Source organism: Aureobasidium namibiae, assembly GCF_000721765.1.
Source record: "Aureobasidium namibiae CBS 147.97 unplaced genomic scaffold scaffold_10, whole genome shotgun sequence".
In the NCBI taxonomy this organism is placed as follows: domain Eukaryota; kingdom Fungi; phylum Ascomycota; class Dothideomycetes; order Dothideales; family Saccotheciaceae; genus Aureobasidium; species Aureobasidium namibiae.
In genome coordinates, this window is record NW_013581199.1 from 404,951 (window position 1) to 426,798 (window position 21,848).

General features: G+C 50.9%; 6 protein-coding genes across 6 annotated transcripts; 2 read left to right on the plus strand and 4 right to left on the minus strand.

Annotated features, from left to right (window-relative positions):
• Positions 1–553: 553 nt before the first annotated feature.
• M436DRAFT_47967 (amino acid permease) lies at positions 554–2,270 on the minus strand (the record flags this gene model as incomplete). The annotated part of the gene is made up of 2 exons (XM_013571055.1): positions 554–2,025; positions 2,087–2,270. 2 exons carry the CDS (start codon positions 2,268–2,270, stop codon positions 554–556), a joined length of 1,656 nt encoding a protein of 551 aa, XP_013426509.1.
• Positions 2,271–3,837: 1,567 nt separating this feature from the next.
• Positions 3,838–4,473, minus strand: M436DRAFT_82563 (uncharacterized protein; the record flags this gene model as incomplete). The annotated part of the gene is made up of 1 exon (XM_013571364.1): positions 3,838–4,473. The coding sequence occupies one exon, from the start codon at positions 4,471–4,473 to the stop codon at positions 3,838–3,840; it is 636 nt and encodes a 211-aa protein (XP_013426818.1).
• A 561-nt stretch (positions 4,474–5,034) lies between these two features.
• Positions 5,035–5,418, plus strand: M436DRAFT_64462 (uncharacterized protein; the record flags this gene model as incomplete). Its single annotated transcript, XM_013571254.1, has 1 exon — positions 5,035–5,418. The coding sequence occupies one exon, from the start codon at positions 5,035–5,037 to the stop codon at positions 5,416–5,418; it is 384 nt and encodes a 127-aa protein (XP_013426708.1).
• A 537-nt stretch (positions 5,419–5,955) lies between these two features.
• M436DRAFT_48768 (DNA-binding protein) lies at positions 5,956–6,642 on the minus strand (the record flags this gene model as incomplete). The annotated part of the gene is made up of 1 exon (XM_013571184.1): positions 5,956–6,642. One exon carries the CDS (start codon positions 6,640–6,642, stop codon positions 5,956–5,958), a length of 687 nt encoding a protein of 228 aa, XP_013426638.1.
• A 325-nt stretch (positions 6,643–6,967) lies between these two features.
• On the plus strand, positions 6,968–10,101 carry M436DRAFT_48538 (ARM repeat-containing protein; the record flags this gene model as incomplete). Its single annotated transcript, XM_013571141.1, has 2 exons — positions 6,968–9,555; positions 9,606–10,101. 2 exons carry the CDS (start codon positions 6,968–6,970, stop codon positions 10,099–10,101), a joined length of 3,084 nt encoding a protein of 1,027 aa, XP_013426595.1.
• A 526-nt stretch (positions 10,102–10,627) lies between these two features.
• Positions 10,628–21,657, minus strand: M436DRAFT_64465 (uncharacterized protein; the record flags this gene model as incomplete). The annotated part of the gene is made up of 3 exons (XM_013571255.1): positions 10,628–10,675; positions 10,733–11,487; positions 11,526–21,657. The coding sequence occupies 3 exons, from the start codon at positions 21,655–21,657 to the stop codon at positions 10,628–10,630; spliced, it is 10,935 nt and encodes a 3,644-aa protein (XP_013426709.1).
• Positions 21,658–21,848: the final 191 nt, after the last annotated feature.

Below are 21,848 nucleotides of genomic sequence, written 5' to 3' on the forward strand. Positions count from 1 at the left end.
CGTGATAGGGATGACTCTAGTCGGTCAAAGAAGCTTACAAAGAAAAGAGTAAAGTGATGGGAGATTTTTCTTTGCCCGCTCAGATAGCAGAATATGCAAATGTCCTTTTGGCCTCGAATGCAGGTGCTGCGTTCACTTTCATTACAAGCTTTACGAAACGACGTCTAGAAGATACGGATGCAAACCTTTCATTTGAGATTCCCTTGATATTGTCGTCTCGACTTGTCGCCTTAGCTTCTGTTATCTTCTGTTATCACCGTTTCACATCCAAAGAAGTAAGCCATGAAGTCTCGGTGAAGGCTGGACATCGCCAAACATACGGAAGGAAACGAAAAGCAAGTGGAGAGATATCAAATGTAAATCGTTCTTTCGTTCATCATCTAAGATCCTCTAGACATCCCAATGTCTTTCTAAATAACGTCTATAAAATGATAATAAACCATGATTTTGTCCCCACCATCTACCCCGGGTATAACCTGTGGAAATAAAGAAAAAGAATATTATAAACAAGAAAATATGCAAGCAACCAAAAAACCAGAAATGCAAAGAGACTCTAACCCATCCATGCCCAGAACTTCTGCCAAGCACCGACAGGCTCGACCTCCTCAAAGTGCATCTCCTCAATCTCTTTGCGTCCAGTATCGAGATCAGCCTCGATGGACTTGACAAACGGCTGACGGAACACAAGCTTGTGACCAGCATACAACGCGGCAAACAAGAACAGCGAAATGTACGCAACGAAGAAATCGCTAGTGTTCCATGGCATGAACGCGGTGAATCCTTGAGTGAGGATGATCAAAATGTTGAAAAAGACTCCGTACCACGAGAACCAGGGCTGCCACATTGCCTTGTAGGGAAGGGTATCGCGAGAGACGTTTCTGGCGGCGAGTGCGCGCATGAATGCAATGTGCGAGATGTTGATGCAGGTCCAGGTGATGAAGCCAGCGACACCGGTGATGTTGACGAGCCAGTTGAAGACTTGGCCTCCGCTGTTGGATTCGTTCATGAAGCCCAGTAGACCGAAAGCGGCGGTGAAGGCGACGGCGTAGTATGGAACACCGCGGGCGGTGGTGCGGGCCATCCACTTGGGTGCTGAGCCCTGTTCGGCCAGACCGACGAGGATACGGGAGCCAGAGTAGACGTTGGAGTTTGCGGCGCTGAGGACGACACAGAGGAGGACTGCGTTGATGATGCTGGGGAGCACTTTGACGCCGGCAAGGTTTGCGGCGATGACAAAGGGGGAGGAGGAAGCGTCGGTGTGGTCGGAGATGAGGCCTTCGTTGTCGTAAGGCACGAGAAGACCAATGAAGAAGATTGTCAGGACGAAGAAAAAGACGATACGGTAGAAGGTCTTCTTGATGGCGGCAGGGACGGTCTTGCGAGGGTTGCTGGTTTCACCAGCGGCAATACCGACGAGCTCAGTGCCTTGGTAGGAGAAACCAGCCTGGATCAGGACGGCCCAGAAACCGACAAACTTGGCGACGGCCTCGTTGTCCTTGACAAGGTAAGGAGCAAAGGCTCCGGGGTTCTTCCACGTGTCGAAACCGAGGTATCCGTGTTGTCCAGCTCCTGCATCGATGCAAATGGCAAAGATCATGAATCCAATAACAGTCAAGACCTTGATGCTGGCAAAGTAGAACTCGATCTCTCCGTAGAAGGAGACGGGAAGGAAGTTGACAAGCGAGATGACAGCCCAGAAGGTACCAATGAAGATACCAATGTTGAGACTGGGATCCCAGTATTGGATGATTAGACCGCTAGCAGTCAACTCCAGAGCATATGTCATTGCCCATGAGAACCAGTAGATCCAACCCATGGCAAACCCAAGACTGGGATCGACGAAGCGTGCTGCGTATGCCGTGAAGGCGCCAGAAACAGGCAGGAAGGTGGCCATCTCGCCCAGAGCGACCATAACCGAGTAGACGAGTGTACCGACGAAGGCGTATGCGATCAATGCACCAGCGGGTCCAGCATTTGCGAGTGCGCCTCCAGAACCGATGAAAAGACCTGTACCGATTGTTCCACCTGAAAAAGAGTCATTGTTAGAGCCTTGTCTTGCGAGGATGCGAGGAGATGGCATCCTTACCAATGGCAATCATCTGCAGGTGACGTGACTGCAGTCTACGCTTGAGCTGGACAGTAGTGCCCGGCATTGGCGAACCCTCGACATCATCTTGGGAAATCGAGCTGGGGCTTGACGAGTGCGTGTAAGGACCGTCTTGCACGGCTTTGCTGCCAATGCTAGCCTCCTTCTTCTCCGAAGAGAACATGACAGGCGGTATATAAGAGAGAGAGAAAGAGATGGGAGTAGGCAGTGGCGCACGTGTCCAGCAACCTAATCGAACCCTTTGAAGCAACAGCAACAGCAACTGGCGCGGGGTATAGAAGATGCAAAAGAGTCTGAGGTGTCAAGGTCGGACTTGAGCTGCCCTGGACTTGGATATATGTACGTAAGAAACTGGTCGTAGTCATCCGTCGTTGACGCGCTAGAGCAAAAATTTGGTTATGAAAAATCAAAAAAAGCCCGTTCGCGCCCTGTATAGCGGGTCCCCGGCTCTGTCTGTCGCCAGTGAACCGGTCCTGTCCGCCCCATACCGCGTTATGTCCGCCTGGAGCATGACGTCTAGATGCTCGGTGCTCGACTGCGATTGTTTTACTTACCTATCCCAGCCCTGGTTGTGGTCAGCGACTGCTGGCGACTTAGCTGAGTCTTTTACTGCTTCGTTGCTTCACAGGACGTCAAAGAGAGAGCTGCCAAGCTGCACAGCTTCAAGCAAAATAGACCCTTTAAATCCTTCGGGCGGCGCCGCTGCCGAAAGCAAGAATTGCACCTGTCGTCCCAACCCTTCTTATTCTCGCCACATTCGTAGGGCGTGGCAAGCCTCGACTGCATCTGGCTGACCATTTTGCTTCCTGCAAAAGATAGCTGAGCGAAAATTGAATCCTACCGTAAATCCTTGCTGTCACTTCGCGCTGTTTGACGGGGCCTTGAGAGCGTCGGCAACTCCTACCCTTCAAGTCTTTGCTTCTGCGCTGCGATCAACACTCTGGTCGCGCGCGAGATACTAGTGACTCGTCATTCGTGCTGCACGCTCCCCAGATCGTCAGCACCATCTTGTAACAGTCGTGCAGCGAGGACGAGACCGCCGGCTTTCGAGTCATCGTGTAGGTCCTTACCTGAAGGAAAGAGTCATCTGATGTCAAGCACGGAGCAGCGCACATCACAAGGCACCCAGCAATCCTGTCAATTGGCAATTGAATCGTCAAACGCCTTTGTTCATTATCAGTGAACAGTGCTTAGTGACATTTCTCTCCACACAACCACACTTTGCTTCGGTGGTCGTGAGGGAATAAGGCCACAACATATTACAGCATATCCCTCTTCCCTCATCGTCTTGAGGCATAATCACTATATCACTCTTCCCCTAGACCCATGATTTGCGGTAAAAGAATACCTTCTTGTCTAGCGTTGGATGTCGTTGAATTCATCAAAAGATACGAATAGGTAGGATCAAATACTCCGTGGATTGATGGGCAAAAAGAGCCAAGCCTTGCAAATGCCTCTACTGACGACAACTGACAATTTCCTATCTCCCTGCGTGCTAAACTTTGTAATTCATGGCCTCCTCTCTCCTACGAAGGTATAGAGTGCAATGCTCGCTGTGAAAAGGCGCAGTGATCTCGAGATTAGGGGTCTGTCCAATATCCGGAGAGAGCCTTAAAGTACACCGCATCCCGAGAGATACGATCCACCTCTCGAGAACATTGTGCATGTTCATAGCTACATGCGTTACAATCCTTTGCCCATGGGGAGGTAGATACTTGCATCTCAACCATTCAGACGCCAGTAGGTGAATCAACTATTCGAACCCCAGTAGGCAACATATCCCATGCAGTCTCTGTAACCGTCACCACACCTTCCTGGATCGCCGTACCCGTAGTCCTGTATCCATCTGCAGTAACAGTGACAGTACTCGCAAGTCCCGAATCCAACTTCGTGACCGTCTGCGTAACAGTCCAGGTGACTGTCGGCCTAGCCTCATACATTCGTTTTAGCCACCACGAATTGTCCTTGAGAGCTATAGCGGTACTGGTCAAGTATATAGCAGTGGCACACATGGTGCCGAACAAGCCCATGAGGTATATACAGACGATGAGGGCAACACAATTACCACAATCGCCAGACTTTGAAGACCTGCCTGCAGCGGTAGAGGTGTTACCGGCTTCTTCATCGCGCTCTGTTCGGTCAGTGTCTGAGGTTGGGGGTTGGTTGGTAAGTTCCAAGCGATCAGTACGCTGGAGCGGTCTCGATGGTGGTAGGTTTCTGGATGCTCGAGGTGTCGGTGATTGGGACTCTGCTTGCTCTGTGGGCGTATATCGTGGAGTGTAGGCTGGTGCTGTGGTGGCTTCGCTCGATGGTGGTATATCAGCATGCGTAGTATACGCTGGAGGTGAATCGGACTCGTGCAACATTCTGAATGTTGGGAAGGGACAACAAGACAGATGGAAGGAGAGCTTCATGCATCCATCCCGCTCTTATATCTTCGGCACGAGACACATGCTTCTTCATTAAAGTCATGTCGCAACGTGACCATGAGCGTTCTGAGATTAAGTAAGTTCTTCGAGATGTTGGCCAAAAGCTTCGAGAAGGCCAAGATTGTTCGTTGGCGTGTGATTGATCTTTCTGCTCGAATGATCGGAAGGAAGGTTCGAAAGCTTCAATGCTACCTACTTTCTGAGCTTGTGCGACTGACTTTCTTGCTCCCGAAGGTCCAATCACACCTCTGTATATACCGAACCAGTATCCATCGTCCATCATCAAAGCAAGGGATAGCGACATCATCTTCATTATCGAATCGTTCGGCAGAAACACATCTAGACATGGTTTCTTTTCATCCACAATCTACGCCTGAAGATGAAGGCTGGACTCATGACGACCTCGGCACCCTCGAACTGCTCCTCGAATCCGAGAAGGAAGCAGAAGTCCCCGGTACAAATCATACCGCCCTTCCGCAATAGGAATGCTACACCAAGATGGAGTATGACACCGATCACGAACCGCTGGATGTTGTAAAGGCTACTCCGCACGAAACTGTTCCCTTGAAGGAAGAGAGCGACATCGAGAATGACTGGCTCGAGACCAAACGTGCGATCATTGTTGCTGCCGTGCTCTCCATCCTTCTTATTCTTCTGGCATACCTCGACACCGGAACCGAATTTGCAACCGTAGCCGAGTGCTATTTTCCGATCAGTCACCCTTACAGATACACGGTGCCTGGCTCAGACAATTCGTGCGAATCAATTGCCGATACCGAGATAGAGTGCATCACAGTGACCGTGACGGTGACGGTGACCGAGACGCCTACACCGATTCTGACAAAGCACGGCATACCACCAAGCGTGACCGAGATCCGCTGACATCCCGGTCAAAAGCTGCGTATCCACTATGATCGGCAGCCACGTACGGTCAGAATGTTCAGAAAGAGGAGAGAACATTGACGACGCGACAAATGCTTGTTGAAGCTCTGAGACAGCGATACAACTACTTTCATTTTTGGTGTATTGCAGATGTCGGTATGGTGAAGAGCGGATAGCAAGAGCTCAAGGCTCAAGAACCCGAACCATTTCTCTCGTTTATTAAAGTCTACAAGACCCACTACCTCACAGCCGATGAGCGTGGATTGTTTGAGTTACTTGGTACTGTAAGTATTATTTGGCGAAGACCCTTGGATGAAGTCTGATGCGTGGGTTTGGTATGGCCTGACCAGATCATGTGTAAATTCTGCTCAATTGTCGGCAAGCCAAGCTTCTGAGTCCTTGAGGCTTGTACCGCATGCGGTGCCCACGAAAGACGTCGAGGTGAAAGACAACGGCTGGGGGGCTGGAACGGCCTTGGGCGTACTGTGATTACGCTTGTTCGGCCGAGAGTAGATGGGACACATGTCTAGCAGGGATTCAAGCAGGGTCAAGTTTGGCTTTTGCTTCTTCAATCCATGTCTCAAAGACCATGTCCCCGGCAGAAACGGCACGTATTGGAGTAGTCCGACTGTTCTTATTTGCAGCATCTGGATTGGTATTACGCAGATCAGGCTGGGCAGGTATCCAAGGTTGAGGGTGGCCAATTGGGGGGCTTGTATTGTCCCGCAGGTCGATGGCGAGGGTGAAGGTGCAATTCTCGGGCAAAGGCTTCAGTGCGGAGCCGCAGGACGATAGTCTGCTCATTGTTGCACGCATCTGTTCCTCCAAGTCGACCCTCGGCAGGACAGCGACAGTTTCGCCATCATCGGTGGTCCTTGACATGGGAGTGAAGTGGTATTCTTTTGGGACAAAGGGGAAGCGGCTGAGGTCAAAGACGAAGCGTTCGAGGGGCGTGTCTTGGGCAGAGTAGATGACGAGAGCTACACGATCAACAGTGCCTTTGAGCAACTCTGCCTGAACGGCGGCGACGGCATCGGTGATCCATTGGCAAACTTTGGGATGACGAGACTGGCGGACGCTGTAGTTGTACTTTTTGGCCGAGAGGAACGAGTCGCGTGGGTAGATGTCGCGTTCGTAGAGGATGGTATGGATGGCGACGATCAGGAAGTCACTGAAGACGCCGACAAAGGTCTGGAAAGTGACAATGACATCTGTGTCATCCATTTCGATGAGATGTTGGGCTGAGTTGATGAAAGTGCTAAATTGGTACGCGCTGGGAAGACGCGTTTTGAACACGCGCGTTTGAGGGCAATCTTTCACGAACCACGAATCAGAAGGAAACCACAACCCACTCGACACCTGCCCAAACTTGATTGCTGCTGCTTGTTGTTTTGCTTGACGTCCCAGCAGCTTCCTGATTTTCGATAAAGCGCAGATACTCAACCTGTACTTGATCGCAGGCGACATTTAGCATCTGCATGTGCCTCGAACTTGTTTGCTACCCCGCGATACGCTAAGCAAACCGTCCATTCAAACCCTCTACCACACCATGGAGCAACAAATAGTTCAGCTCCTCCACGACACCCAGTCGCCCAACGTTGCTCCTCGTCGCAATGCCGAGCTGCACCTTCGCCAGCTTTACACGGATCCAACCTTCGCTCCCACCCTGATCGCCGTCGCTACACACCAGTCCATCGACCTACCCACCCGTCAAGCTGCTTTGCTATTCCTCAAGCACTTTGTCCAGCAAGTATGGTCTCCTCAGTTCGAAGAGTTCAAGGGCGAGATGCTTGTCTCGGTTGAAGACCGTGCCAAGCTCAGACAAGCTCTACTCGACTTGGCCACAGACGCCCACCAGGAAAGAAAGATCAAGAGTGCTGCTTCCATTGTTGTCAGCAAGATCGCTACCGCTGACTTCCCCGACGAATACCCAAACCTCCTTCCTACACTACTGCACATCATCAACAACGGCCAGGACGCTCAACTACATGGCGCCCTCAAGGTCCTTCAAGACTTGATCGACGACTGCTTCAACGACGACCAGTTCTTCAACGTTGCCAACCAGATCGTCTCGTCCGTCTTTGCTGTAGCCACCAGCTCTCGTCCCACAATCCTCCGCGCTCTGGCTGTCTCGGTCTTCCGATCATGCTTCGACATGCTGGAAATGGTCATGGAGGACCACAAGACTGCTGTCAAGTCGTTTGCCGAAGAGACTCTCAACAACTGGTACCCCTTCTTCCTCGCTACCTTGAACATGCCCCTGCCACATGTTCCCGTCGAGCAAGAAAAGTCCCAAAACCCAGTCGCCGAGGAATATCGTGGCATAGTTGCTCTCAAGCTTCAGGTGGCCAAGGTCCTGATGCGTGTTCGCTCTATCTTCCCCTCGGTCCTGGCGCCCCAAGCTCCCGCTCTCTTCGCTGCCACATGGCAAGAACTCAACAATCTGCGTCAGTCATACCACGAATCCTTCATTCTCAATGATCGCCAAGGCAGACTCGAGGATGCGGATGGTCTACCATTCACTCTCGACTTCCTGGTGCTTGAGGAGCTGGACTTCATGCAGGCCTGTCTTCGTGCAGCCCCCGTCCGCAAGCAACTCGAAGAGCAGCTGCAATCACAGTCCATGCCAGACACTTGGGTTACCGAAGTCATGAAGCTGACTGTCACATATGCACACATCACTACCGAAGAGGAGGGTTTGTGGGATATCGATCTCAACATCTTCTTGGCTGAGGAGTCGAATGTCACTGCAAACTACACTCCGCGCACAGCCTGTGCTGATCTGGCCATCAAACTTGGCGAGTGGCAGAGCGCTGCTACCATAGAAGGTCTCCTGCACCACGCCCGTGAGCTCTACTCAACCGACTCCAGCTGGAAGGCAAAGGAGGCTGCTCTCTTCATTCTCAATCAACTCTTGACCGACTTTTCTGATGCCGAGCGACCGATAGCTCCAGAGATTGCCAGCGCGTACACAGACTTTGTCAGATATGCTATGCAGCAGGAACATGTCTTCTTACGAGCTCGAGGCCACCTGACCGCTAGCAGCTTGGTCCGCACTGCTGGTACTGCTCTTGGTGGTGTAGCTTCGTCGCTCATGGAGCAGTCGCTACATGCAATCACCAACGATCCTTCTGACGTGGTCAAGGTGTCTTGTATCCGTTCCATGCAAGCATACCTCAGTGGTGTCGCCTCTGCCAACAATGTCTCGATGCAACCTGCCATCATCAGTGCCATCCATACCTTTGTCACTGAACTCGATTTCAGCGATATGGACGAGTCTGAAGATGTCATGATTGCCATTGTTGAGACACTGCGTGATGTTATTATGATTGACACCCGAATCTGCTTGACCGGTTCCGGCTTGGACGTCCTCTTTACCATCGCCAGCTGGTGTGCTGTCAACTATCAAATCTACATTCTCATAGCAGAAACTTTTGAGGATATTGCCGAGACTCTATCGGAAGCCGGTCCGGATGTCTACACACAACTCTGCGCCAAAGTCTTGCCTTCCTTGTCTGGAGCGTTTGACGTCGCCAACCTTACTGACGAAAACTCGTTGACCAACCTCGCGGCAGACATGCTTTCTGATCTTGCACAGAACGGTCCATCGCCACTCCCCCAAGGTTTCATCGTCACAATCATGCCCAAACTCACGCGTCTTCTCCTCGAATCTCCTGACGAAGAGTTGCTTAAGTCAGCGACCTGTGCTACTCGGTACATGCTAGAGAAAGACCCTGAACAGATGTTCAATTGGGCCAATCATGACGGCAAGAGTGGTCTTGAAGTCATTCTAGTCATCATCGATCGTCTGCTCGGTCCTTCGGTCGACGATAATGCCGCTGGTGAGGTTGGTGGTCTTGCTGCCGCTTTGGTGGAGAAGGCTGGATCCGATAGACTCGGTCCGTACCTGGCACAGTTGTTAAGTGCTGTCGCCCACAGACTCAGCACTGCAACGCAGACACAAATCATCCAGAGTTTGATCCTTGTATTCGCAAGACTGTCCCTGCTTTCGGCCAGAGAAGTTGTGGACTTCCTCGCTCAACTCGCTATCGGCGAAGAGAACGGTTTGCAGGTCGTGTTGACAAAGTGGCTCGAGAACTCCATCAACTTTGCCGGATATGATGAGATCAGACAGAAGTAAGTTTTGCAGCGTCCTTCTGCATTCTTCAATACTAACCATTTTCCAGCATCATCGCCCTTTCACGCCTCTACGACCTTCATGACCCCCGCCTCGACACAGTCCAAGTCAAAGGCGATATGATCATGCCGACCTCCACACGCATCATGACTAGAAGCCGTGCTCGCGCCAACCCCGACCAATACACCATCATCCCCGCCCCGCTCAAGATCGTCAAGATTCTCGTAGACGAACTCCTCTCCAACAACGTCTCTCGTAGTGTCGAGACCCTCGCCCCAGCATCCGAGCTCGAAAAAGCAGAATCAGTCGGTAGCGGTGACTCTGATTGGGAAGATGAAGACGGGTTCTTGGATTTGGGCGCTGGTATGACTAAGGAAGCGTTGATGGGTATGGTCGCGGATGATGCGCCTAGTAGGGGCAGAGATGATGAGACCCAGAACTTCTTGCTGCAGTGGTTTGGAGCCAAATCTCAGGAAGAAGGCTTCGGAACGGTCTTTGGACAGTTGTCTGCCAATGAGCAAGAGAAGTTGAGATCTATGGCATGAGAGACTTGGTGAAGAGGTCAAAATCTTGCATTAGCGGTACATAATCCAGGAAATCAATACATTTTCTTTTCTGCCTTCACAATGAAGAACGGTAACTTTATATACGTTGATAATGCAAAATAACTTTTTGTTGTATAGTATGTTGAAACTCTATGGCCGAATTATATCTTGAGGGCCTCCGATATGGATGGAGCACTTCTTTGCAACATGTTCAAACGTTACTTGGTAGATGGAAGACAAGATATAGTGTAAACAAGGGCGATTGAAATTATTGTAGTTGACTAAGCAATGCGTGCAGCAAAAAATCATTCCACCAACTCCTTATCCAAATACAACAGAACATGAGAGAGGGCAATCAAAACAGAAAAGTGTAATGTCCAACGCCAATTACGGGAGGTGTTCTGTAGCGACAGTGACTGTGTGTATTTTTTTGACTTTTTCCTTTTGGTTTTATCGGTAATCCGTATGAGGTGATGATGCTGCGAAGACAAAGTTGTCAAGGACTGTGGTATCCGTTGTTGGGCGTCTACTTGAAGCGCGGTAACGGCATAGGCGTCTGATGGTTGTGCTTTTCCTATTCCAGTCGTTAGCAAGTATTCGATAGTCTTGTCTTCTCCACAGGTCGACTTACATTGAACTCCTCATCCCTCAGACTTTCATCATCACTCTCACTTTCTCTTTCTTCTTCTTCCTCCTCTTCTTCATCATCGGCTTCATCCTCCACATCCCCTTCCTCTTCAGCAATACCGACCAGTCTCCCCAAAGTATCCCTCACAGGAATGTTGATATTTTTTCTCAAAAGCGTGAAAGTCAATGCGTATTGATCGCTTCTGTTTTCTTCGAATTCGTACCATGCGGCGTTGGTTGCGGCGTGGTAGGCGCGTTCTGCGGCGAGGGCTCGCTCGCGGGCTGGAGAATCGATCATGCGTTGGGCTGATCGGCGGCGGCCTGCGGGGGTTTGGGGTGCACAGTCGGGGTAGGGAGGTAGAGGGGTGGGGATTGGTGCTCGGGCTGGTGAGTGGATGGATCGAGGGCGACCGAGGATGTTCAAAAGGCGGTTGGGGTCGTGTGAAGGGAATGCAGTCATCATGCCTCCTGTGGCTAGGCCATCGTCGAATGGATCGTCCATGTTTGAGAAGTCGGTGATGATGTTCGCGGGCCTTGAATACTTTGTGTTCGTGCTAGAGGTATTTGTGCTGGAGAAGCCAGTGTTATAGGATGTAGGCGTGGTAGCGGAACTGGATGGGAATAGAGATTGCTCTAGATCATCGATCTTGCGTGCCAGACGATCGCGCTCGAGTTTGTATTTGCGTGCTTCGGCTTCGGCGAGTCTAGTTGCACGGCGTGCGTCTTGGACCGCATTAGAGGTCACCTCTTGTTTGTCAGCTTGATGCAGTGTGTCAGGAGAAGGATGCTTCACATACCTGCGGAAGGAGAATCTTCATCCTTATTGATTGGCTCAGGCGGAGTTACCTTGGTCTTGTCCTCGAGTTGCTTGACAAGTGCTTCCTTCTCTTTCTCTGCCTCTTGGGCTTTCCTCTCTGCCTCTTGAGCCTTCTTCTCAGCAGCTTCCTTCTCTTGCTTTGCATCGTGAACCTTCGTCTGTTCAGCCAGTAGTTCCTTCCACTGCTTTCTGTTGGTATCAGCAGCTTCATCGCGTGCCTTCTCTGCTGCGCTGGCCACCTGCTTGTAGAACTTCTCCATAGCCCTGCATTGATCATGGTCCTCGGCTTCCTGGGTCTTCTTCAACAGGTCCTTGTAGTATTGAAGACTTTCCTCAACGTTCTCCTTTTGCCAAGTGATCAAATCCAAGAAGTCGTTCTTCTCGAACAAGAGACGCTGCAATTTGGCAACCTCTGAGTCGGCAGACGGGTTTTCCAACACCCAAGTCTTGTTGAGTTCAAGCTTCTTCACCCAGTCGGCGAGTTCCTTCTTCGCAACCTCGGCTTCCTTGTTGGCGCTAGCCACCTTCTCTTCAGCACTCAAATCATCGTTGCGGTTCTTCTTCGAGTTTTCACAATCGGCGAGGTGTTTCCTGACAATTTCAAGATCCTCAAGAGCCTGCTTCTCTTTGGCTCTTACATCCTTGAGCTGCAGCTCGAGCTCAGCGACACGTGAGTCCCCGTCCTTCTCGTATTCGGCAACCAGGTTCTCGAGGATCGTGCGTTTATCATCTTTTAGGCACATTCCATGGTCAGCGCCTCGCTTGTACATGTCCTTGTAGTGGTTGAGCTCTTTGAAAGTACGATCGAGTCCGCTTTCTAGGCCCTTGGCCTTCTTGTTCAAACCGTCGATCAGCTCTTGCTGGGCGGCGTCATCTTGCTTGGAGCCCTGCTTTTCAAGAGTATCGATTTTGGCTCTCAAAATATTGATCCGCTTGTTACACTCCGAGTGATCGACATCACCAGATGAAGCCTGGGTACTCGAGGGTGAGGTCTGAGTGCCGGTGCTCGAAGTCTGAGTCGAGCCCCGGGCCTTCTCCAACGCCTCGACCTTCTTCTTCTCAGCATCCCATCCATCGCGTGCATCATAGAACTTGTTTCGCAGCGTCTTAGTGGCTTCGTGGCAGACCTTGAGATCATCGGCTGCCTTCTCGAGTTGCTGCTCTCTGACCTTGACCATATCTTCAGCAGCCCTGAATCTCATCTCTAGCGAGCCGGGAGGAGGACCGTCCACATCGTCTGAGTCATCTTCACTATCATCGTCGATACCAGCCTTCTGCCTGTCTTCCTTTCTCTTTTGTCTTCTCATCCATTCGATTTCGTCGTTTCTTTGCTTGAGCTGCAACTTGACACGCTCAAGTTCATCTCTGACACTCTTGCAAGGATCTTCCCAGCCTTCATCCAACTGAATTACTTCGTTCCAGGATTGACCCTTGTTTGCGGCAAGTTTCTTGTTAGCAGCCTCGAGTTTCTTCTTGAGCTTGGTAAGCTCAACCTTAAGGGCGTTATTGTCGACGGAACTATCGCTGGTAGTCTTTGCGGCTTCCTTAGCGGCTTGCGGCGCAGTACTTATAGAACTTATAGTCGAATGCTTGAAGGCTCGACGGTACTGATCAGCGTTCGGACCGGCTTGAGGTCTCAGGTCTATCGAAGAGGATCCAGACTGATTGAAAGTTGCTTCCTTGGCCTTTGCAGCCAAAAGTAGTCTTTCGGTCGTAGTGAGTTTCCGCTGGCACTTCTCAAGTCTGTCTTTGAGATCCTTGACTTCATCGGGCTTGGTTTCTGTGGATATACCTGCTGAAGGCTCAGTGCTGACGGAAGTAATGTGAGAATGCTTCCAAGTCTGCTGACGAGTTGTCTGGAAGCCCAGAGGAGTTTTGGGAGACGTCGGCGCAGGTGGTGCTACACCGTGGAGGAACCATGATAAAGGATTCCATCGGCTGCTAACCTTGGGTGACTTGGGAGATTTCGGTGACTTGGGGGATTTTGGTGGTGTCGGTTTAGGTGAACGGGGAAGAACAAAGGAGAGCGATGGTTTCTTGCTCTTCTTGCTGTTAGAGTCATCACCCTTGTCATCATCGCCCTTACTATCATCACCCTTGCCATCGCCCTTGCCGTCGCCCTTGCCGTTGCCCTTGCCATCGTCGCCCTTGCCATCGTCGCCCTTACCATCACCATCGTTGCCGTCGCTGTTGTTGTTGTCGTCATCGTCGTCAGAATCGCTGTCAGAATCGTAAGTACGCCATGGGTTGATTTCTACGGAGGCAAGTGCAGCTCCCCAGATCAACAACACAGCAGCAATAATGATACCCCAGACGGTGATCAGAGTATGGTACTCTCTGGTCGACTCAACAGTATTATACCACAAAATCTCGGTCGTCGAGAGAGTCGAGTTCTGGTACTCTGGCATCAAGTCGAGTTGCGTGTATCGGTAGTACTGGAGAGAAAGTGGAATCGACATGATGAGAGTGATCCAGAAACGAACCCATGGCACCCTGTTGTCAAGTCTTTCGTCTTCTTCGTCTTCGACAGTGGGAGCATTGAGCCTTCTTTCTCTCTCAAGCTCAAGTGCTCTGCGGAATTCCTCTGCGCGCTTGTTGGACTGATCAGTCTGCTTCTCGGCTTCTTTGATCTTCTTGTCTGCTTCCTTCTGAATCTCTCCGATCTTCTTTTCCTGAGCCTTGGCGTCTGCCTTTTGTTGCGTGTTGGTCTTGATCGTCTTGGGGTCAGCCTTGGCAAGTTCCTCCTTTGCGGACTTGTGCTCCGCCTTTTCACGTTCAAGCTGTTCCTCAACATCGGTGAGCTGTTTACGGACGGGATCGTAGAGAACAGACTTGGCTCTCCACTCTTGGTACCATCGGTCACAGCGTTTCTTGACTTCGTCAGGCTCGAAATTCCATTGGCGGTGCTTCCAGGCCTCAAGTTTCTCCTCGCATTTGGCAAGCTGGTCTTTGACGCTCTTGCATGGATCAGTGGCGGGTGCAACTGGAACAGAAGCTTTAGCATTGTTTAGACCAGCGGCAGCAGGAGCTGGTGCAACTGGAGCAGCTGGTGCAACTGGAGCAGCTGGTGCAACAGGAGCGCCCATTGCTCTCAGAGCTGCCAAGAACGCATCAGTCTTAGCCTTGTCTAAGCCGGGGGGATACGTAGTAGGAGCGGTGAGAGGACCTGCTGATTGCAAGTGGGCTGGTATCTGCGTCCAGTTGCCATTCTGGTCAATGACGGTGGCGGCGAGTTCTTGTTCTGTAGGAGGTAGCAAACCCTGAGAAGCACGCCAAGCAGTCAATTCTCCATGGCTAGGGTACGTGACGCCGTAGGATGAGGCAAGATTGCGTCTGATATTGACGCTGAGGTTCATGTTGACTGATCCAGGGATGACGAGGTCTCGGGTCCAGGGTAAGAAACCTATGGTGAACCTTCGAAGTTCAGGGTGTCGTTCTAAGAAGTCTTTCCAAGCGTCAGCCAAAGTGGACTTGTTGGCAGCGTAAGGGTGTACGCCAGATCTTCCAGGCGATGACTCAGCAGAGGGTACAGATCCAGATCCACTTGAGCTCTCGGTTGAGGACCGCAATGCAAGCTGATTGCCTGGAACCGGTGTGCGGTAATCCCATGGTCCCATCAGATCACTCCACACTCGGAGACCGCTCCTTTTGAGGAACTCTTCGTACGTGACGGCATCTGCGGAAAGAGGTCCTGGGATACCGGCAGCTTCCCAGAATCTGGTATCCCGAACCTGTTGCCATTGCTGGTCAGATCTCTTATCGTTCTTCCAATCGATAACACTCTTCTCCCCGTTCAATCGAGCCTGAGCGTCGTCGAATTTGGCGGCTTTGGTGGCAAGTTCGATGAGGACGTCCTTGCAAGAGTCTTTGGTGTCCTTCTTTGACTCGTCCTTTTTCTCTTTGCCCTTATCCTTGTCTTTCTCCTTCTCCTTGTCGGATTTTTCTTTCTCCTTCAACTTAGTCTGAACCTTCTCAAGCTCCTTCTTGACTTCCCTGCAAGGATCTGGTTTCCACTTCAGCAAGAGATCGATGACCTCTTCTTCTTCCTTTTTGCCATAGACGCTTCGGTGCACCTGCTGGAGCCACCAAGTGTACAAGCCGAAGAAGATGATGATGAAGGGTGTCCATCTAGCAGCCAGATTCTTAGAATCGTTTTCGCGACCAAAGATGAAGTCTAGTGTTGGCACGGTGTACTGATCATGGCCTAAGTAATCCAAAAGGAAGACAACGATCCAGAGTCCTGGCAAGAAATACTCATTCGCGATACATTCCTTGACCATCTCGTACCAAGTCAGCTTCTTGGGTTCTGGAAGCTTCCACGCAGTGTGGTGCACTGCGGTCCAGAGTCCGGTAATGTCAGGTGTTGGGTGGCGAGGTACGCGGACCTTCAAGACATAGGTTGGGTTGTCGTACAAACGATCGTTCTTCTCGTTTATCTCTTCGTAAGACTTTTGCAATCTGGCGGAAGGTCGGGGCCAGCAGTCATATGTAATTCTGGGCCATGGGTTCTCCGGAGTGTCTCTGAAGTCTTCACCGGGCTTGGCCACGGGCGTCTCTGTAGCGAGCTCGCCTGTCTTAGCAACAGAGTCAGTCGTCTTTGTCGGAGACTCGGTCGTCTTAGCAAGAGATCCGCGTGTCTCGGTCTCGGTCGCCTTGGGCGATCCAGTAGTCGATCCCTCGACGCTGCTGTTCTTAGCAGCATTAGCCGGCTTCCACAGACCCTCGGTCATCCTACTGCCACGCCAATCATCTCTTTCAGCATACAGAATACTGATCTCTTTGCCCAGGTAGTTGAGTTGCTGGCTGGTCTTAAGTTGATGCTTCAAGAACTTGCCCTGCACTCTGTCATTCTCTTTCTGCAGTTTCTGGTTTCTGTCCATCAAGTCTTTCATTGGAGCATCAGGCTCGATTGCGATCAATTCTTCCAGCTTCTTGCGGAACGCTGTGATTTCCTTGTGGTGCTGAGCTGCGACAATCCTGTTGCACTCGATGATGTCGGCTTGCTTGCGGTTGGCGTTCACAGCTTCATTGAGACGCTTGCGGACTGCCCATGGTGCATCTGCATCATTCTGAAGACGCTCGAGTTTGGTCTTGAGTTGCATGATCTCCTTGTTCCTTCTCTCGACTCTCTCTTGCTCCTTCAGGAACTTCTCCTTGAACAAGGTCAGCTTCTCAAAGGCATCAACCTGCTTCTTGACATCCTTGAACTGCTTCTTGTAGATACTGCAAGGGTCGTCTTCGGGATCTTCTTCAGGTTCAGCTGCAGGCTTCTCTTTCTTGCCGTCCTTCTTCTCAGCGGGCTTGGCAGCTGGTTCCTCCTTTTGTGCGAATGAGGTGACTTTCTTGAAGACGTTCAAAGCTGTTCCAATGTAATTCTTGGGCGCTTCCTCCTCCAGTGGTGTAATGTAACTCTTCGACTTTTCCTCCAACTCTACTGGCGTATACTTCTTCGGAGGTGCGTCAAGGTTGTAAGTGTCAATGGAGTCCTTGAGCTTTGTCTGCTCGCCGATGAGTTCCTTGATGGCGTCCTTACATTGATCGTCGTTTGCAGGTGGACCATGTCTATCACCTGCGAGACGGTAGGCCTTGGACGTAGCCTCGAGCTTACCGACCTCGAATTTGAGCTCTTCAATCTTGACAGCAGCAACGCGGAGCTCTTGGGTGAGTTTCTCGATCTTGGCTTGTTTGAGGTGGCAGTCACGAGCCTTTCTGATCTGCTCCTCAAGTTCACGGATCTGCTTGATCAAATTCATCTTCTCTTTGAGAAGCTTGTTCTGCTCGTTGGTATTGGCGTCGCCGCCCTTCTTGTCATCGACCTTGTTCTCGTCAGGAATAGTAGGCTTGGCACGACTGGCATTGATGCGAGCTTCTCTAAGCTCCCTCTTGGTGTTCTCATTCTCAGCCGAGATCTCCTTGACGAGATCCACCGTTTCTTGGTGCTCGAGTTTGAGGGCTGCAAGCTCGTCTTTTACATCCCTGCAAGGATCAGTCTCATCGGCTGGCTGTATATCCTCGTCGGGACGCAGCTTAAAGTTGTTGACCTTGATGCTTTCCCTTGCTTCCACGAGCTGCTTCTTGGTGAAGTCAAGTTCTATGGTGAGATCTTTGTGTTTCCTAGACATGCGGTTCGTGGTCTCGGAAAGCTCTTTCTTGGTCCTCTGCAGCTCTTGCTTGACGTCCGCACATGGGTCTTTATCCTCATCTTCTGAAGTAATAGCGAGGTTACCGGCATCGTCCAACTCTTTCTTTGTAGCAGCGTGAGCCTCGATCTCCTTTTGGAGCTCGTCCCTAGTATGACCGCAGCACTCGGGGCTCTTTTTACCCTTGAGGTAATCGTTGGACACGATAAGCTTCTCCTTTTCGTTGGTCAGAGTCAAGATCTGCGCCTGAAGCCCTGGAATCTGATCGACTTGTCTCTTCAAGTTTTCAATTCTGGCGACTACAGCCACGTCGTTGGAACCATGTAGTTGCGAAGCAGTGGCTTCAAGGTCGTCAAGGTTCTTCTGCAGGGCCGCATTTTGCTTCTCGAGTTGAGCCTTCTCGATGACATGTTTGCGTGCGTTGGTTTCAGTGTCGAAAGAGTCGAACAATTCTTGCTCTAGGTCAGCAGGAGGAGCTGCAAGCTTCGTAGCACCCCAGTTCTTTAAGCTGTCTGCGATTCTCTCGCTCATAAGTTGTTGATAGTTGGCGTTCATCTCCCTGAGCTTTCTGACTTCCTCGGCATCTGCTGACTTGGATGGAGTACTCTCAATTGAAGTAGGCTGAGTGGACATACTCTTGGGCGATGAAGAACCGTCCTCAAACCCAAGTCTCTCGATCTCATTTCTGGCTTTAGCAAGTTCATCCTTGGTCTTGTCAATCTCGTAGTGACAGCTACGGATTTGGATCTTCTTGACCCAGAGCTTGTCCTCCAAGTCTCTGTTCTGCTGTTCAGTCTCTCCGAGCATCCTTGTGAGGTATAGACAGCTGTCGCAGTAAGATGGAGACTTTGTTGTAGCATCTGCTGGGGGATCCGAAGGGGAGTCAGGGGGAGGTATTGAGGCAGCCTCTCTCCTCGCTTGTCTAAGTCTATCAAGCAACCTGGCATTGGCTCTCCTGGTTTGAGAACAATACTCGCAAGCTGGAGAATTAGGCACAGCTGCTGCTTCAATCTCTAATTCTCTGGTGAACTGGTCGTTCTCCTTTCTGAGTCTGTAGAGTTCAGCCCAGTAGTCGTGAGAAAGGGGTGGAAGATCGTTTCCAGTGTTGGGTGTTGATTGGCTCTCGATCATGTGCTTGCTGAACGCCGCAGTAAGCTCTTGCTTCTGATTTTCAAGATCTTGTACTCTTGCTTCAAGATCACGATGAGCAATGACAGTGCAAGACTCTTGATCGTCAAAGTTGCCACGAGTGAACTCCTTCCAGTCCAACTCTTGACGTGTGTCAACGAGTTCACTTTCATAGTACGCCACCTCCTTGGTCAGACCATCATGTCTTGCCTTAAGGTCTTCATGCTCGGCCTGGAGCTCGATGAATTTGCCAAGAGTGCCTTCGGGATTACCGTAGTGCTCCTCGATAGCATCCCAAGTAATTTCGAGCATTCTCAATTCATGAGCTTGTGCTCCAACCTTCTTAGACTGTTCACGATCTTTGTGTTCAAGCTCCGCGACTCTGCGCTGTGCTATCTCAAGGTCGGTCTCGGTCCTGACCAAATCCTTGTCGATTCTGTCCAGCACAGCCATGATGTCGTTGACGCGAACAACAAATTCTTTACGCGAGATGTGTCGGTCAGAGAAGACGAAAGAAGCAAACACGTCAAAGTTACCATAGCAATAACCTTCCTCGATCAGGACTCGCAGAATTTCTTCTTCCATATCTTTGTCCAGATGAAGATCCAAGGCCCGGATTTCCTCGAAGATTTTGCGTATGCCCAAACCGGCAGCGAACCATTGCACGACTTGGCCTCTTGTCAACACTCCTGAAAGAGACAGATCTTCGACAAGTCCAGTCAGCTCGAATTGAAAATCGCGGGCAGACCGGCCATGCAGAGCAACGTCTGCGGGCTCTATGGACTTTTCAACAGGCTTTCTGTTGTCGTTGACTATGGCAACAAACACCTGAGCCATCCTTTCTCTAGTTGGGACAGGCCATGGTTTTTTGACAGTTGCGTAGTGAGCGAAAGACCAGACACGTTGTTCGTTGGCGGACATGTACAGTTCTCGATACCTGGCACAGTCTTCTCTGACATGAACCAGAACCTTTTCGAGAGCAGTAATCTTGCCGGAGAGCGCAGGGTTCGAGTTTTTCAAAGCTTCAAGTTCGGTGTCAATCTCGATGATGCTAGATGATTCTTCGAGAGGCATGAAACCAGACTTGTCCTTTGCTAGTTCAGAGCGGGCGTTCAGGCAGCTTTCGAGTTGGACCCTGAGCTCGGCATTTTCCATATCAGTCTTGTCGCTAGCATCCTGCAAGTCCTCAACACGAGCCCTCAGCTGGGTGTTTTCTCTGTCGAGGGTTGTGTAGGCTCTGTTGAGCTTTTCAATGGCTTGCTTCTGCTGGATTATCCTCGACTCGGTCTCCTTTTCGTGTTCCTCGAAAAAGACTATCTGGTTGTTCATTTGCGACAACTGATCGCGGAGTTCCTGGTTCTCAACTCGAAGCTTCTCGTTGTCTTCACGAAGCTCTTCAGTGATGTTAAGTTGTGAACGAAGGTCGTCCATACCCTTATTGGCGTTCTCTTGCATGGTGTTGAGCTGTTCAAAGCGACCGTCGATTGTTCTGAGAGACTGTTGCCTCTCAGGAGACAGACTGTCAGAACGAATGATGGATTCGCGAGTACGATGCAACTCCTGAGCAGCTTGCAACCTTGCAACTTCTGCCTCAGCACTGGCAAGCTCAGCCTCGAGCTCTGAATTTCGTTGCTTGTCTGCGAGCGATTGGCGGTCGAATTCGGATTTGATTCGCTCGACCTCAGTCCTTGCAAATTTTCTTTCATCTTGCAAGGTTATCATACCCTCGACGTCGCTCTCCAAGTTGTTCTTCTGCAAGACTTCGGCGATGGAGAGAATTTTGTTGTCTTGTGCGCGCATGAACCCCCAGAGCGCGTCTTTGTCCCATACGCCTACATTGTGTTTTGGATTGACCGCGGCTCTTCTCAGATCGTTGTGGATGAGTCTGTATCTGCTCTGCTGCAATGTCTGTCGAGCGATATCGGCAGAGGCAGATCTGCGGTGACCAAGAGAGCCAGTCTCGGCAGGGACACTCAGACCTGGTAGTTTGGCCTGTTGGCTAGCAGGATTGTTGTCCTCGTATTGAGCCTCCGCATCAGCTGAAGACAATCCGAACTGTGGTGATCCAGGTCGTTCGGGGACAGGAGGTGGTGTGTGTTTGGCTCCGTTCTTGTAACTCTCAGCCATTTCCAGAATCTTCTTTTCTTGGAAAGCCTTCTCGATGGCGTCTTGAACATCCAGCGAAAATGCCAGAGCATCTTTAACAGGGGACAGGGTAAACTGGCGGTCTGCCAAAGACTTGTCCATTTGCTCGGTAATCGTGGGGTCCGTGAGAGTGATAGTGCCGTATGTAGGAGAGGTAACGATGACTTTATCGCCATCACGGGTGATTGACTTGATAGCAAGAGGACTTCTTGATTTCGTTGCCTCGCGCCTGGCACCCCCGGTGATACCTTCTTGATCGCGTCGTCTTTCAGCAGTTGCCCTGTCAATGTGATTCTGCTTGGCGAAGTGGGTGGTAGAAGAGATGGGAGGGGACATGTCGCGGTCTCTAGAGGACCTGCGAGCGCGTCCACGTGTTTCCTCGTCTGAGTCCGAATCCGAGAAATACGAAGATGTCACGCTCTTCTCATCTTCGTCGTCGTTGACAGGAGAGACGGGTCTTCTCTCCCCGCTATCTTCAAATTCATCGTCCTCAGGGGATACTGGGGGCTTGTCCTCAGACTCGGGGTTGGCTTCGTCCTCCTGTCCGGAGTGGACCTTATCGTCTTCGGTGTCGTGAGATGCTTGGGGCAAGTTGTCAGAAGATTTTGTCACTTCGTCCGTGGTCAGGTCCTCGGCAGGAGTGACGATAATGCCGGGAGGAACGGGCTTTCCTGGGGAATTATCCCCTTGGTCCGCCATGCTGCTGTCAGTATTCTCGGTCAGGGGCGGATTATACCTTTTCAGTGATTTGGTTGTTCTCTTTCAAGACAAATAGGGAGTGCAAGATGGAGATCAAGGACGAAAGAACGGATTGCACGACTGTACAAGAGTTTCAAATCAAGTCAAAGCTGTTGTTGGAGGTAGCCAGAATTCTCTCTTGCTCGTTGAGA